Source organism: Eublepharis macularius, chromosome 6, assembly GCF_028583425.1.
Source record: "Eublepharis macularius isolate TG4126 chromosome 6, MPM_Emac_v1.0, whole genome shotgun sequence".
Lineage (NCBI taxonomy): Eukaryota > Metazoa > Chordata > Lepidosauria > Squamata > Eublepharidae > Eublepharis > Eublepharis macularius.
In genome coordinates this window covers 80,707,372-80,724,863 of record NC_072795.1, presented here as the reverse complement: position 1 = coordinate 80,724,863, position 17,492 = coordinate 80,707,372, and the positions used below count along the sequence as shown (strand labels likewise).

At 40.2% G+C, this 17,492-nt stretch overlaps 1 protein-coding gene across 1 annotated transcript in view; it reads right to left on the bottom strand.

Annotated features, from left to right (window-relative positions):
- CCDC172 (coiled-coil domain containing 172) overlaps window positions 1-17,492 on the bottom strand; it is a 35,654-nt gene that overhangs the window by 13,225 nt on the left and 4,937 nt on the right. The window contains exons 3-6 of the mRNA XM_054982394.1: window positions 15,499-15,615; window positions 13,880-14,045; window positions 11,462-11,563; window positions 10,831-10,933 (exon numbers count right to left, since the gene is read on the bottom strand). Coding sequence (XP_054838369.1) covers window positions 10,831-10,933; window positions 11,462-11,563; window positions 13,880-14,045; window positions 15,499-15,615 — 488 coding nt within the window. The remainder of the gene's footprint in view (window positions 1-10,830; window positions 10,934-11,461; window positions 11,564-13,879; window positions 14,046-15,498; window positions 15,616-17,492) is intronic.

The window sequence follows — 17,492 nt, the reverse complement described above, 5'->3', positions numbered from 1 at the left end:
ACTATTACTATATATTTGGGAAGAATCATGAAATGTTTAAAAATAGTTATGCTGCTACTGGTTATAAATGTTTTTGTGGACTGTAGTCCTGGGGTATGTTTTTTACTGGTTAGGTGTTATTACTTCTATTTTTATTTTTATAGGCAGTTTAAATTGTAAGCCCCTGTGATCTAATAGAAAGCATGAGTCTATATGTATATTAAATCAATAAAGTTTTCCCCTATTTCTGGGGAAATCCTGTGTGTGTGCGAGCATGTGTGTGCACGCGTGTATGTGTGATGTGCGAAAGTTCTACATATACAAATTATCCTCCCTCTTTCTTGGCAAAGTGGAGCTGCCAAAGGATTAGGTGTTGATGTGGGTATCTTCAAGTTCTCCATGTAGCTGCAGCAATTGGTCCATGTTGCATGAGTGCCCACAGGGGGAGCAAGGGAGTGCTTGCTTCCCCCAGAATCCTAAATTTACTGGTATAAAGATTGCAAGCAGACAGCTCATCTGCAGTTACCCCCATTATTGCTTTGAGTGTTCATGTGCATGGGGCATTTTTAAATACATGGGACTAGAGTATTGTCAATACAGACAACATTATAGGCCCATTAGAGGACAGACAAGCTATATCACAATATAGGTGTCTCAAATCCTCATTGGCATATGGCAAACATCTAGAATAGATTAGTTCATTCTGGGATAAAGTTTACTCTCTTGAGTTAGTTGATATATCAATGGTCCTAAAAACGCAAATAGCTGGTAACGAGAATGAATTATCAAAGTAGTTCTCTTCATGCTAAACCTTTTCATATCTAACAAATAAACTTTCCTTAGGGGAAAAAACCCTTGTGCTTTATGGAATGTTTTTCTTTGACTTTTATTTAACTCCTTGAAGCTGTGTGTGTTGTTAAAGCTGTTTTGAAGCTGGTGGCTGCCATAGTGGGACTACAGTGAGATTCTACAATTGATTTTCTGGCCAGGAAATAAGGCAGTATTTTGTCCTGGCATATCATCATATAATCCAGTAGGATAATGGTGCCTCTTCAAAGAATGCAGCATTCTAGTTTTAAGACTTAGTGTATCTTTGCTGTCAGTGGACTGCATTTTGTAGCTACAATATTGCTTTCAGACTGGTCGGACACTTCAAAGCCTCTGAATCCTCCATATGACATCTAACCTGCCAAACTGATGTGAAACTTAAAGTATTTTTGTTAAATTTCTGCTACTCTTTTACTCCTTTTATCTTATCCAGGTCTTCTCTGCAAAGTTCTTAAAGCATCCTTTCACTTTTATCCCTAACAAACCTTTTCCTGTGCCGTTTAATACTGATAGGAAAAAGTCAGAATAAATACAAATTTAACCTTAGGAAAATTAACCTTCAGAAATTAGGGCTAATTGCCTCTAGTTAGGAACCTGTAAGCCATGCTGACTTGGATCTTAAGAGCGAAGCTACAAGTGACTTTCTTCACGTGGAGAACACTTGATTTTTCTCGCAAGTTTATCTGGGAAGTGAAGTCCGAGTGGTCCTTCCCCTCTCTGTTAGAATCGCTGCCTGAAGAGCCACAAGAGGTCTTCGTTTGGGGGCAGGCAGCTGCTACTTTCTCCCAGGGCATCCTGCGGGCTGCCTGCTCCCAGGGAGCTGCTCTGGAAACGGCCGCGTCAGCGAAGCTTCAGATCCTTCCACTGTCGCTGCAGCTGAAGCTTTACTGATGTGGCCGCTTTCTCCAGAGCAGCTCCCTGGGAGCAGGCAACCTGCAGGATGCCCTGGGAGAAAGTAGCAGCTGCCCACCTGCAAATGAAGCCCTCTTGTGGCTCTTCAGGCAGCGATTCTAACAGAGAGGGGAAGGACCACTCAGACTTCTCTTCCCACTTGCAAGAAAAACCAAGTGTTCTCCACGTGAAGAAAGTCACTTGTAGTCACACTCTAAGTCTCAAGTAGCACTGTTGCACACACAAGCATTCCACTCTCTCCCCACCCCCACCACTGCCACCCCAGAAGCCCCCTATGTTATTCCTGAGGATCCACCAATGACCAGGATTTTCAGGAGCATAACAGGCTGCAGTAGGGAGGGGATGGTGTTAATTCAGTGCATAGGAACCAACCTAACGATGTTAATGGAGCTTACACATAATAATACTGCTGACATGTTTCTATGAAAATGACCAGCGTTTTTCGCACATACACCACCATCTAGTTTTAATGAGTAAGTCTATTTCAAGGTACAGCTTGCATCTACATTATAGAGAAAATGGCTGGAATGTGAAACAGTCTGCATAGTGAGATCTTGGACTGACTCTAGAAGACAATACCAAAGTGAGCTGAGTCACTGTGAATTTAAAGACTCTTTAAATGTTCAAGATCTTTTCCTACTTTCTTTTCATTCTGCTACAAAATAAGTTAAGGAGGGCCTCTAATTCATATACATTGCATTTATGATAGCCCAGTTCAATTCTGGTATTATCTCTGCCCTAGTCAACTCTTGACCTGATTTGACGTCCCTTCCCTGAATGCTTTTACTGACAAGATGGCTAGTAGTATTATCTGGCAGTCTCTGACCTCTTTTTTTCTTTCTTTTATTGATTACAATTAGGACATTCACAGCCTATAAACGGTGCTGGTCAGTGGAGAGAGATACTGAGAACTTAAATGTGACTGCTATGGTCATTCAAACTTACCATGTTACATGTCAATTGAGCCTCACACCCTGGATTGCGTCAAAGTTGCTGCTTTGTTTTTCTATAAACTAAAACCAGTTCTTAATTTCTAAAATGAGATGATCTATTCGTAAACCATGACGTTCACAGGAAAAATCCTTTCTCCCTAATCTCATATATGTGGGGGCTGTTTGTAGTTATTTTGTGGGAAGAAAAGGGATTCTTATGGAAGTCTGTTAATATATGAAAATATGAGAAGTATTATACATAATGTGGTTAAAAAAGCTATGTGAACTTCAGTGTTTACAAGGAAATCTGTTGAGTCAAACTATGTCACAGACATTTTTAAAGTTCTTCCTCCAAGTAAAATGGAGATGAAAGAATAATTCTGATATACATTACCCTAGTATGAATCTATGTGCTGCTGACCATCCTATCAGGGGAGACCAGGGAGCCAGCTACTGTTATCTGTGGACTCCACCTGCTAAGTAGCAAAGCCTCTGTTACTCATGCTACTGGTTAGTTTAAAGTGCTAAGAAGATTAGATGGCAGAATCTGTATTAATTCCATTAATTGTGAGCTGGTATAAATGGTAACCCTGGAAATTGCCGGACCCAATGTCATCTAAGTAATGACTTCAGCGGCCATGCACAAGTTACTATCTCTCAGTCTCTGCCTCCCATCTGCAAAGCAGGGCAGACACTGAGGTGCTTTACCAATTGCTTTTCCAATTGCAAAGTCTTTCAGGATGCAACTTATTTATTTATTTATTGTATCATATTTATATTCCGCCCTCCCCGCAAGCAGGCTCAGGGCGGATAACAGCATTTAAAACATTTCATTAAACATTATCATAAAACATTAAAAGCATTGTATAAAGATATTTAAAATAGCAGCACTTTTTTTTTTTAGTGGCGATTTCAGAAAGTGCAGCAGTGCAATTGAACATGGCAGAAGCTTCAGAACAGTGGTGGGCAGCTCTCATAGGGAGGGGAGTAGATGTTATATCCTCCAGCCAGTGGAGGCCCAGCCTCAGCCATAAGCCTGGTGGAACAACTCTGTCTTACAGGCCCGGCGGAAAGATAGTATATCCTGCCGGGCCCTGGTCTCGGTAGACAGAGTGTTCCACCAGGTAGGAGCCAAGACTGAGAAAGCTCTTGCTCTAGTCGAGGCCAGGCGGGCCTCCTTGGAGCCAGGGACTGATAGTAATTTCTTTTCTCCTGATCGGAGGGTCCTCTGGGGAATATATGGAGAGAGACAGTCCCTCAGATACGCTGGCCCCAGTCCGCACAGGGCCTTATAGGTCAATACCAAAACCTTGAACCTGATCCGATACTCCACTGGCAACCAATGCAGCTCGCACAATAATATGCACCCTATTTGGTGCTTTCATAATGATGCGTGCCGCTGCATTTTGCACCAGCTGTAATCTTCAGGTCAGGCACAAGGGTAGGCCCGCGTAGAGCGCGTTACAGTAATCCTACCTAGAGATGACCATTGCCTGGATCACTGTAGTTAAGTCACAGGTAGACAGGTAAGGGACAAGTTGTCTGGTCTGCTGCAGGTGGAAAAAAGAAGACCTGACAACCGCTGTGACCTGTGCCTCCATTTTCAGGGAGGCATCTAGGATCACCCCCAGGCTCTTAACCCTTGGAACAGGCACAAGCTGTGCCCCATCGAGGGTCAGGAGCCAAAGTCCCAAATCCAGTCCCCCATGGCTCAAGTATAGGACCTCCGTCTTTGTTGGGTTCAGTTTCAGTCGACTCTGTTTCAACTAATCAGTCACGACTGCAAATGCATGTTCCAGGACATCTGGGGCTGAGCCGGGCCGGCCGTCCATCATCAGATACAGTTGGGTGTCATCTGCATATTGATGGCACCCAAGCCCAAAACTTCACACCAGCTGGGCAAGGGGGCGCATATAGATGTTAAACAGTAAAGGGGAGAGTATTGCCCCCTGTGGGACCCCACACACCAATGGGTGACGGGGTGACAATTTCTCCCCAAGCGCCACCCTCTGTCCCCGACTGTGGAGAAAAGAGACAAGCCACTGTAAGGCAGTCCCTTGTATCCCCACATCGGCGAGGCGGTGAGTCAGAAGATTGTAATCGACTGTGTCAAACACTGCTGACAAATCCAGTAATATCAGCAGCGCTGAACCACCTCGATCCAGATGTCTGCGAAGGTTGTCCGTGAGGGTGACCAACAGCGTCTCCGTCCCATGTCCTGGCCGGAACCCGGACTGAAAGGGATCTAGGGCCAAGACATTCAGAAAACCCTGTATCTGTCCCACTGCCGCCTGCTCAATCACCTTTTCCAGAAACGGGAGGTTCGAAACTGGGTGATAATTGACCAGGTCAGTGGGGTCCAGTGATGGTCTTTTCAGGAGCGGTCTCACCACAGCTTCCTTTAGTGGCCCGGGGAAAACCCCCGTGCCCAAGGATGTGTTAACAATGGCCTCCAATGAGGACCTCAGACCATCGGCACTGGCCTTTACCAGCCACGATGGGCATGGGTCCAGGAGGCACGTGGTGGGCCTAACAGATTGCAGGGTCCTGTCAATCTCTTCCCCGGAGAGTGGACTGAACTGATCAAATATTGACCCTAAAGATGGCCAAGGGGTCTCTAGTTCCTTCACTGTATCAACTGTGGCTGGCAGGTCACGGCAGAGAGACAAAAAAAAATTTCAGCAAAAAAGCTCCGAAAAGCCTCACAGCTGATGTCCGAATTCTAAATTTGGCAGTCTCCCCCTGGGAGGAAGACTAGTGACCAAACCACATTGAACAATTTTGCTGGGTGTGAGCTAGCTGATGCAATGGAGGCTGCGATGGAACTTGATCTAGACTACATAACATTCAACATATGTATATATGCTACACAGTTCATATTAGTGTGGAAGTTTCATCTAGTAATTAAATTAAGTAATTCCATATTTAGAAAGTTCTTTCTTAGCGTTTAAGAAATAATTTGTGTGTGTTTGTTTATAGTCTGCCTTTCTCACTGAGACTCAAGGCAGATTACAGTGTACCAAGAGTTGATCCAATGTATTGCCCCTCTAAAATAAATAATAATAAAATCAAAAAGACAACCAACTCATATGGAACCATGTTCTTTTCCTTCTGAGCTGTCTTCTTGAAAGAACTATTGACATTATGCCTCTTTCATTCAGTGTTAGGAGGTATATAATGCAAAATAGCTAATTGCTTTGAAAGATCCGCCAAAACCCTATTCCTTGTGGAAATTAGAGCTACAAAGCAGAAAGTAACTATTCAAAACTAAGTTAAGCATTACTGACACTTGGCACATACTGGGAGGTACTCTGTTTTAAGATGAATTTCCCCTTTTTAACTTACCTGTGCAACACTGGTTCCCAAACTATATGCTGGGGCGTACTAGTGTGTTATAAAAATGACTGAAATGGGGCTTGAAAAATTAAGCCATTATGCTAAATGAAGCCAGAGCTCTGTCTCTCTTAGAGCAGGACAGACCCATGCAGTACCCCTCTACATTATTATACAGGAAAGGACATCATTATTAGTAAGGGGGGGGGGGTTACTGGGATTCTGTGATGCAGCTTAGGGAAAGTTTGGATGCATCCAGATGTATTTCTTTTTAGGTGTGAACCCACTAAGAGACAGCTGCTTGAAGCACAGGGGGGGAAAGAGTGAAAAGGAAGTGGCATTCTTTCCGTTTGTAGGCTTTATATATGTCCTTTGTATAGTAGAGAGGGAAGCCAAAAAAACACCCTCCTGCCTTTGCCCAAATTTGCAGGTACATCTGTATGCAACCTCTAAAACAAGCCGATAGCCACAAATGTTATGGTGAGGGGACATGAGTGAAATGAGGGGACGGGCTAGGATTGCCAATGCCCATCTTCCTAAACCTTCACTGGGTAGTGCCTTATGATGTCATGTATAACGGTCACAGGGTGGGGCCTGGTTATATCACATTAAATACTTATTTAACAGTAGTACCCACATAGCACAATACTACTTGGTATCTGTGTTTAGTCACAATTATGTGGCTTTGAAGAGATGGCAGACTGTTTACCAGACTAAAAAAGTAACTTGGAATTAAATAGCTTTTACTGCCAGTTATTGCTTCCATCTCATTGTACGTGTGCAGTGGTTATCAGAAGCAAGCCCGTGCAGAAGTCATAAAAAAGCCATATATCTGCAATATGACATACTATCATCTATACAAAGAAAAGTGGTTTGCTGATGACCACACTATGAATCGTCTGTTGATTTAATTTGTATACCTACATTCTTCTTTCAAGAGATGTTGCAAGGCATAAGACTGTGGGGGACAGCTAGTGTGGTGTAGTGTTTAGAGTATCAGACCAGAATCTGGAAGACCCAGGTTAACATTCCCCATCCTGCTAGATGACACACTTTCAGAACAACCTACATCACAGGACTGTTGTGAGGATAAAATGGAGAAGGGTAAAATGTTGTAATCCACCTTGGTCATTCTGAGGAGAAAAGTGGGGGTTAAACCCTAAAAAAGATTCAAAACTGTGTTCAGGATTCTAAAGGCAGGGGGAAAATAACAATTTATCATAGCCTTAAATACTAAAATGAGAGATTCCTAAATCAAACCAGTCTGCAAATTACTTCCACATCTAGAAATTAGATGTGGTTATTGTGTAATGAGGGGAAAGTACTCTGTATATGTGTAGAGTATTGCAGAGTTGACATTCAGAGAAGGGATTATTCTTCACATATGTTTATTTAGTTTCTCCCCAAAACTTTATTTTTTTGTGGTAAGAAATGCTAGGGCTTCAGACAATTCTGCCCTTCAGCCCACTGGCCTTCTGCCGTAAAGTACTTTTTATATAGTGAGAGGTTTTGGAGTTTAAATCTGCCCGAGCATTATGCCACTTCAGTCCTTTAGCCCTAATCCCAGATTCCAGAGGAGGTGATAAGTTTAACAATAGTTATACATGGGCGAGTCAAAGTCATTCAGCATGTACCTAGAGGCATATATTCTTTCACACAGGCAAATTACAGCAAGATAATTTACAATTATTGATTAAAACCATATACCAGGCTGAGTGAAACTGGGCATTTATTTTTCTGCTCCTGCCACCTCCATGTAGTAAAGATATGATTTTAATCACATATACTCTAGTTATACATGGGTATTCTGGAGAACTTTGTACAACCTTTAATACTTTGTATATCTTTTAATGTAGCTTGTTGGCAAAATTGTATAAAAATACAGATGTTTCTTTTATCTTTTGACAACCAATTAACAGTAGATGGAAAAGGCAAATTAATGATTCTTTATTTGCTATATATTAATTGTTCATATATGCATTACAAGTTAATATATATATTAACATGTTCTAAAGATCTGTCTATGCAGGTACACAATAATATCATCTTTAACTTTAGCAAGATATCACACTCATGCACTTAACTTCCAAGGCAAATTTCCTAGGAGATGACCCCCTCCCCCCAGTATAAATCTCATTCCTGTTTTCTGCCAAATGTCATACTAAAGAGAAGAAACACAAACAAGAAAGAAACAAAGGGTTCAGGTACAATTGGTGATGGAACAGAGCATAAGAGAATGACTTTAGTCAGAAAAAGGTTTACTGACTCAGATCCAGCTGTCCTGCAGCTATGCCACCTTCATTCTTTCTCAGGCAATCTGTACAAAACTCTTTGCACATTTCCCCTTATATCTCTGCAAAGGAATGGACTAATGACTTAAAAAAATAATAGAGAGGAAATATGCCTGAATTTTGTTTGTGTTGTATACTCTAAAACTGTATTTTAAATATTATATGGTTATTGTATTTTGACAGTCCTTGTAATGCATAATCTTTAATTTTTTCTTTTTAAACTTTTGTTCCTTTTTCCCTTTTCTTTTCTGTACCCCTTGATCTGTTTTAAAAAATAAAAAATAATTAAGAATAAAAAATAAAATAAAACCTGGGAATTCAGTGGCAAGGCATGCCATACTGGAGGAGAAGAGTGCATTGCCCTCATGTGGCCTCCCATGGTTTCTCATTATTATTGCCCAGCAAAATGATTCATTCCTGACTGACTGAGAATAGGAAAGGACAGAACGTTGGGAGGCTATTCTAACTGGACACAGTTATAAATCAAATGTCTGTCCAAAACAACCTCCACCACCCTGAACCCAGGTATCAATATTTAGGGAAACATTGCCATCAATATAGATTATAGGAGTCCCAAAAACAATAAATTTGAATGACATGCAACTTTCAAATTTACAGTTAATTCTGTCATCCTTTTTTTCCTGACCCCACTGCAATCAGTTCAAACAACAGTAGGCTTAGCAAAGAACTTTGCTAAGTGAGTGTACCAATCATGCAAACAGTTGCCTTCTTTCTTAACTCTGCTTCTGTGCCATAGCATTTTCAGTGGAAATCAATAGGGCTTAAATTGAACACCTACATAGACCTTTGAAGGTCTTGGGCAAAGAGGTGCATACTGACGCTTCAGGTTTAGATTAGGAAAACATAACATGCATATATAGTCCTGAAAGTTTTTGACATAGCTATGGCACTTTATTTTCTAACAATTAACTATCATCTGCTCTGATCTGCATAGCCCTGGTGAGTCTGATCTCATCAGATCTCAGAAGCTAAGCAGGGTCAGCCTTGGTTAGTAATTGGATGGGAGACCAACAAAGACCAGGGTTGCAGAGGCAGGCAATGGCAAACCACCTCTGTTAGTCTCTTGTCATGAAAACCCTGCCAGGGGTCGCCATATGTCAGCTATGACTTGAGGGCACTCTCTACCAATTATCATCTGATACACTAAAGTGCTACTTCCATTACTCAGCAAATCTTACCAATTATATGACATTAATTTGTGTAATAATCAGTCATTGGAATGACTTCATAGCATTCATTCAGTCCTGACATGTATATCCTGTTCTCCCTCCAAAGAACTCAGGGTCTCTCTAAACATACAGGTTTCCCCAGACCCAACTCAGGTTTCTGCCACCATACAGCAATTAAAAAGTAAATGGCTGTTAAAATATAAAGGAGAATCCGAAAGGCCTCAGAATGCTTCCGTGGGAGAAGGAGCAGCTCCTCCCTCAACCCATTCTCCCCCCCCAGCCCCCGCTTTTACTGCTCCATATACAAAGAATACTCTACATAGAGCAGAAAAAACCTCCCACCCCTGCTATTTTGATATGGGGAAACGGCTTGAGCAGGAGAGGGAGGAGCTCCTCTTTCCCCCATGGAGGCATTCTGCGGCCATTTGGGCTCTCCTTTATTTTTAACAACCATTTCCCAAAGCTGCTGTGTAGCTGCAGGGAACTCGAGTTGGATCTGGCTGAGCTGATTTCATTTTCCCCTCTCAGTGATACTGTGAGGCAGGCTAGACAAATTGGAAGTAAGTAGTTTAGGTACACTCAGGGAGTTTCATGGCCCGTTAGGCACTTGAACTCAGATCCTCACCCTCCCACTCCAGTCCAACACAATATCACACTGGTTCTCATTCTTCTACAATTTTTTATACAAATATCTCAAAGCATTTTTTTCAAACAACTAACCTTTATTGTATTTTGTTTCTGTTCAAATGACTCTTAATTTCTTATGTCCGCTGATTCAGATCACAATAAGTCAGTTGCAAGCCCACGGATAGTAACTATCCATGATCCTCCTCAGCACTTTTATCCTTAAAGTAAACACCACTTTCCTAATTATGCTGTATTGAATGTTAAATGACAGTGCAATAGTAAGATACTTCAGGAGAAGTGTATTATTTAGAAGGAAGATGACAACCTCATACATCAGAAAAGCTAATGTACTATAATAGAATAAATAATGCAAAAGCAAATGGTAGTTGCTGTAGCACATCAGTTTACAGACCTGCAATTGGCATTATCATTTAGAGACCCCATTTGATGTATGTGTCATCCATACAGTTTTGCTTCTGTACACAAATTCTGCAGCAAAGTACATTTCATTTAGAGGATTTTGTTTACACTTCAGAACCATGTGAAGAGAGGAAAACAGATTCACTCGGCAGATCTTCACTCTACTATGGCTTCTCCTATATGAACTGGAGCTCCTTTACTCTGCATGTATTGAAACCATACAAACGACAGGAAATACTGGGCTTAACACTAGGGACAGCTCCAAATTAAAACAAACTTAATTTTTAGGATTGCTGTATTAAAATCAATTGTATTTACCTTACATATTCAGCATCAGTTTGAGGTTTTTCACTGATTTTGATTTTTTCTGCTTCTAAACATTTTGTGATGATTTTAGCTTCTCTTATTTCTTCTTCTAAATCTAAACAAAGAAATAACACCCTTTTTATTGTGCTTTTATCATTTCTTATCTTATTAGTAAACACTATGAATGTGATCACCTTTATTGGGGGAAATGTTGGATTATAATTTAAGACATTAAGTAGTTTCCAATTGTATTTCACTTGTATTGTGACCAGACTGCGGAATGATCATTGGTCAATACTAAAGCCTGAATCCAAAGAAAGAGCTGTGATTGCTGGGGAGAACTGGGTGAAAAGCCAAAGCTTAATTTTTGGAGCTGCCATTCCAACTACAGAAGATACAAGATGATTTAAAAGTGGCTTGTTTATTTTGCAGTGGGAATTGCTAGCTGTCAAGAAAGGTAGAAAATGTGTAAAGTCTACATGGTTTTAATTATTTTGTTCATCTCCTGATTGTTAGTCATTTTAAAAATTCCTAAGTGTACAATGCATTCGAATCTGCCCTAAAATGTTTTCTTATCGAGATGTTTTATCAACTGTAATTTTCCAACTTCATATAAAAATGTTAAATAAGGTAAATAAAATACCTCGGTTTTTCTTCTGGAGAGTAGAGAAATCCTGTTTTAATTCATTTTTTTGCAGCTGAAACATTTTTAACTGAACGTATTCATGTTCCATTGACTTAATTTCTAGAAAGGTAATTTTAATTTAAAGTTAAGTGTTAATTAAAGATTTATAAGATAACCTTAATAAACTTTAAGTATTGTAAGCCCTCTCTAGATACTTGGCAAGGGAGAAACATATACAGTACACACAGTATGTTGTATTCAATAATCATAGAGAAGTACTTCTCAGTAACTGACATATGCATGTTTTGAATATTGCCCAGAAATGTGGTCCTAAGAATTAAAAGTATATAACGGACTATGGGATCTTAGATTTTTTTTAAAAAGAATTTTTAAAGTACAGTCTACAAAAGCAATAACATGCAGGCATAATCAGCCAGTATCATTTTGATAGTAATTTTGCATTACAGATATCATTGAGGTTTTTCTGGAAGTATATGTTTTAGAGTTTATGAACTTTGTGCAATCTTTAAGCACTGCTTTTGAATGCTACTGCTTTTTCTTGTTCAGACTCAAAAGTTCCTTGAACTACTGAGTACCTTGTACTGCAAAGTAAAGATAAAATCAAGATGAACAAATTAGTACAATCCTAAGAAGTGATGGCCACTGGACTCACCTGGGGCCCGGTTTGCAACCTCCGGGCGGGGAGAAAGGATGGGGCATGGCAGCCGCCATGTTTTCAGCTCACCAAGCATCCCACAGGCGAGCCAGCAGCCAATCAATTTGAATTCCTTGGCTGTTCCTATCAGGGACAACCAGGGACGTGCTGTGGGGGGCGGGGCTTAGCTCTGGGCTTCAGGGAGGCAGTTCTCCCTCTGATCTGGCAGTTCAGTATTTAAAACGCTGCCTGCCCCACTCCTCCGCACTCTGCTCTTGAGCAGCAAAGACCCACCCACCTCTCCCTTTTATCAGTGGTTGTTTTCTTCTGTCACAACTTTATCAGGTGATTTGTCATTCGATTGGATCTCTTATTGGGGGAGGTAGGGCCTGTGTGCCCAGGATCCTCTTTAAGGGTATTCCCATAAGGAATCTTAGGAGTGAGTGATGGAGGTGCATGCCCAGCTCGGGGGCTGCCAGGGCCACTCCCAGGTGGCAGGGGAATCACACAGGGGTGTACACCCAGGTGTTCTCCCCTTCAATATCACTCCTTGGTTCCCCCCTCAATTGTGACCTGAAGGGGCATGGCATCATTGACTGGCAGGCGGGTCAGTCTATGTTTGGATCTGATCCGTATGTATCGCCAATGCTCCTTCATGCTGTATTTAATAAAGTTGTGGCCAAATCTTTACTCCAGCTAAGCGTGTGGGTCTGAGTTTGTTGCCTTGCATCCTCCTTCTTCCTTGCCCTCAGCATAGGCTTCAATTTGTTATGTGCATAGAAAGCAGTTTCTCTCTGCAGCTGACAAGTCCCAGCATATTGTTCTACACTGGAACAATCCAGGAAGGAAAAATCCATAAAATAATGGAAAAGGATGCTTTCCTTATAGGACAATACAGGGGAGCAATTCACATTTTAGTGTATGATTGTTCAGTTGGTCCTAAGTATCACCAGAGAAAAGCAGAATATTCGATTGAAGCAACGAGAAATTATGTGTGTGTTTGCCCTGAGCAATGATGAACCTGATAAGTGTACTGACCATTAAGATTTCTGCATTTGATCTGTGACTTAATAAGAACAATATTTCATGTAATTACATATATGCTGAGGGGAACGCTTCTGGGAATTAGTTTGTGTCCTGATTAATATGGAACATCCATGATGATAATACAGTGATGTATTAAAAGTTTATGTGCATTCTTGGTATTAGGAGTAAAACCAGACTTTCGTTGGCTATTGATAGGTTTGCAGACTCTGGCTTGGAAAATTTCTGGAGCTTTGAGGGTGGTGGGACAGCAGATGTAATGCCACTCTAGGAATTTCTCCTAGATTCTATGGTATATCAAAGTTGCCATATCTTCCAGGGAACTGTGAGCTAGAGATCAGTTGTAATTGCAGAAGAACTCCAGGCTCCTCCCTGAGGTTAGTTACCCTAGCTGCTGACCATGAGCCAGGTTTATAGGTATAGGAAAACAGCACTGCACCACAGTCTCTCCAGTCCCTAGCACAGACAGATGGACAAAATAGTGAATGGGGGAAGGATCAATAAGAATCTTATCTCTGACACCCTATCATGGCAGGCACTGCAGCTTGCAGTTAACACTGTCTGCAACAACTGCTTTGTGCTCCAGAATAGCATGCTGTTCTTCATTCAGAGCAAATCATTACTTTACAATTTTCAGCATGGAAAAAAAATTGTAAAATTGTAATGCCATAAAGCTGCACCATAGTCATTTATATTCTCAGATAATCCACGATAAAATAATTAAATTCAAGACATACCATTTCTCAAAACATTTTCTCTCTCTTCTAAGTCACATATTTCAGCTTTGACTCGTTTTTTAATTAAAAGCTCCCGAGTGGATGTTAGGCCATATTCATTGTTGAAGTCTGTAATTTCCTTCAAAAATTTGTCCTCCTCTATGGCCATTTTTCTCTTTGAATCCATCTAATGAAGTGATAAAATTAAAATGATTGTGTATAAGAGAGAAAAAACTTTGTTGAAATAAAATGGAAAGGTTTTTTAAAACGTTATCAATACAAAATGCATTTCTGTTTTAAGATCTGTGAAGGCTAGCTACGTTCTGCTATATGCTAACCATAGCATATTGATTTTAGCAGGTGTAATTTACATTTCTGAATAATAAAAAGATTCTAGTGATGATATTTGACTAATGGGGAGCTGTGGTAAAAAAAATTCAATTCAGACCCAGGTTCAAATTTCTGTTCAACTATACATGTGTGACAAACCTCTTACTGCATGAGCCTAACCATGTTTAGTCAGAAGTAAGGAAAGTTTGTTTCAGATAAATATTTTAACTTATGATTGCAAGGTAATAGTGGCTAGCCTCAGAACAGTTTAACCTTCACCAGTAGTAGTTTCAAGTCTTCACTATTTTCTGCCAATAACGTGGTGTCATCTGCATATCACAAATTGTAAATGTTCCTTCCACCATCATATAACATACCATTAATCATAAACAGAAGTTGGTGATGGAATCAGTTAGGTTTCTTCCTTAAAAACAATGGCTTGTTATGACTACCTTTAAAACTTTTTATGAAACATATCAAGCACTTTCTGTTGTACCTCTAAAATGTGATAAAGAACATAAAAAAAAATTCATCAGTTTCACGTCTGAATTTAACCTTTTTTACCACAGGTCCAAATGACTTAAATAAGACTTCGTTAAGCATTTCCTAGTCCCCATTAGTCACCTTTCTCGTGTGAACATTTCAGCACCATAGTCCTGCCTGTGGCTTTTCCTGAGTCAAATATACCATATTTTATAAATATAACAGAGATACTATGTCTGCAAATCTTTACCACTCTTGAATGAACTGCTCCTGCATTTGGGATTGGAGCTCCCACCATGTCAGTCAAAGCTATCTGAGACGGCAAAGTTCAAGGAGCAACGCACAGGGAAATTCTAGATGAACTAAGACTATGGTAGGAAGCAGGAGCATGTGAAGCCCTTTCGCTTGTTTACCCAAAGAAGTATCAGGCCTCACCTGGAAACTTTAGGGGGTCAAGCCTGTCATATAAATTGTTATGACACACTGGTGTTCAGCAAGCAAGCAGATTTTGCAGTGAACTCCTTTGGTCAGAGCTCAAGAGGCTTACAAACTCCCAGGTTCAGACCTACCATGAACATAGTATATCTTTCAAATGGATTTAATATATATATACTCCCAGTCCAGTATCTTTAGTACAACGTTAGACATGAAGTATCAACTTGCTTCCTCCCCTATTAAAAAGAGTTTAGGCTTTGCTCCCTCGTACTAGGACCAGCTCCACACTTGCAATATATAAACAGTAACTCAGCAACTCCAGGAGAGTTAGTATAACTGTACTATCACTGTATAGGAATCCATGACCTATAATAATTTCACTGGAAACAAACCAAGGTTTCACGCAGAATACAGTTCTGATTTAGAAGTTCAGCTTTCTGTTTTTCTAAGCTCTCTTCCAATTTTTTCAAGAGTTCCAAATCAACAATCTTTTCAGACAATAATTGAACCTACAAAACAATTTTAAAGAATATTAGTTATAAAAAGTGAGCGTAGCTGGTATTTAAATATGGGTAGATGTATACTGAAGTCTTGTATATAAAAGGCTCAATGTAGATTTGGAAGGATCTTCTTTTGTAATATGTAATCTGCATTGAGTCCCAGCGAGAAAGGCAGACTGCAAACAAATAAACAAATATCCTGCACTATATCCCAGACTTTATGTGGATCCAGCAAGTTGTCTATGTCTTTTGTCTAGCATGAAATTCTTAATTTTTATCTAAATGAGACTCAGAGCCCTAGGCTAAGATTATACGTGTGTTTTAATTAACTCTACATAAACAGGAATGTAGAGCTAGAAAGGCCAGCCGAAAAATGGGATTTCTTCTTTAAACTATACAAAATGTAATTTAAAGTATTCCCCTTCCTCTATTTATTCCCTCCCATCTACCATCCTATGGTAGATGGGAGGGAAAAAAATCCCTCCCATTCCTACTGCAGCAGTGCCCACAATCCATTCAGACAAACTTGAGAATGAGGAAGGAAGTCCTGTCTTCTGCTGCTATAGGTACTGCTACAGGGATATAGAAAATTTGTCCCTAATAGATGCCAGGCAACAACAACAGCCTGGCATCTATTAGCGGGGGGAAATAATAACCTTCTTCCTATCATGTTGTGATCACACTCTTGGCTGAGACTTGCAGCCACAATATGAATTACTGCCATCCTGTCCAAAATAATGCTTCGCTGTACAATCTTTAATTTTTTAAGATTTGCACCTTCAGAAGGAAGCTTTTTGACACAATGAATCAAAGAAGAAATTTCTTGGCTCTGTGACTTTTAAATGGTGTCCAGTCTGCTCCCAAGGCATGAACTGAACAATATTTTACATGACGGCAAGAATAAGGGCTTGTGAAAAGCTAATTGGGAAGCAAGCATATGCTAATAAGAAGCCTCCATTCCTCATGGCAAAGAAGGGAAATTTGAATCTAAATGTTTATGCATTAACTAGACAAAGAAGGATAACATTTTCTATTTGATCCCTTTCACATAAACATGGGTAAATCCTTAGAGCAATTCAGGACACTTAACAGGGATTAGCAATGGATGGAAAGCACATATTACAGAACAAAGATCAAAGGAATCAACATTAAAAAACAGACATGTCAGCATTGCTATTTCTCCAAAATGAAGTGTTGCTTGGACTCAATCTCAGGCTAGCCAGCATGAATGTCAAGTCTTGGATCATAGCCATCATCTGCCAGGATCTAATCTGGATGAAGTGCCTTTCCTTAGCATCAAGCAAAAAAGGGGTAGGGTTGAGCACCACCCTATTCTACATCCTGTTCTCTAGCTCTACTGCCTTCTGAGATGGGAGCACAAAATGGTATGTCCTACTCTGCCTCCTCCCTCTGGTCTTTTAAGGGCCTTAGTCATGCCTGGGGCATGTCTAGTGACCTCCCTCTACCAAGAGGTATGGCTAAGCCTCTGAGGGCTCCAACTAGGAGGCTCCTCTGGGAGAAAATAGTACAAAGCAAAAACACACCAGTCTCCCGCTAATAGTTAATCTCTTATTTCAAACCTAATATTGTGCAAAAGTGTAAGTGCTGAACAACAATTATATTCAATAAATAGAATAAAAAAGCATTAGGAATAGTAAATACAAGCGTAAATAGAAGCAATAAATAACATCCTAATAATACAACAATATTTTCCTCAGTGCAATTTGTGAAATAGTAATCATCATGCAAGGGAATTGAGATTTATAGTGTCATCCTAAAAAGAGTTACTCCATTCTAAGTCCATTAAAAACAATGGGCTTAGACTGGAGTAACTCTGCTTAGGATTGCACTGTTTGTATGTTAGAAGTAAAACTTGTGATAGAGAA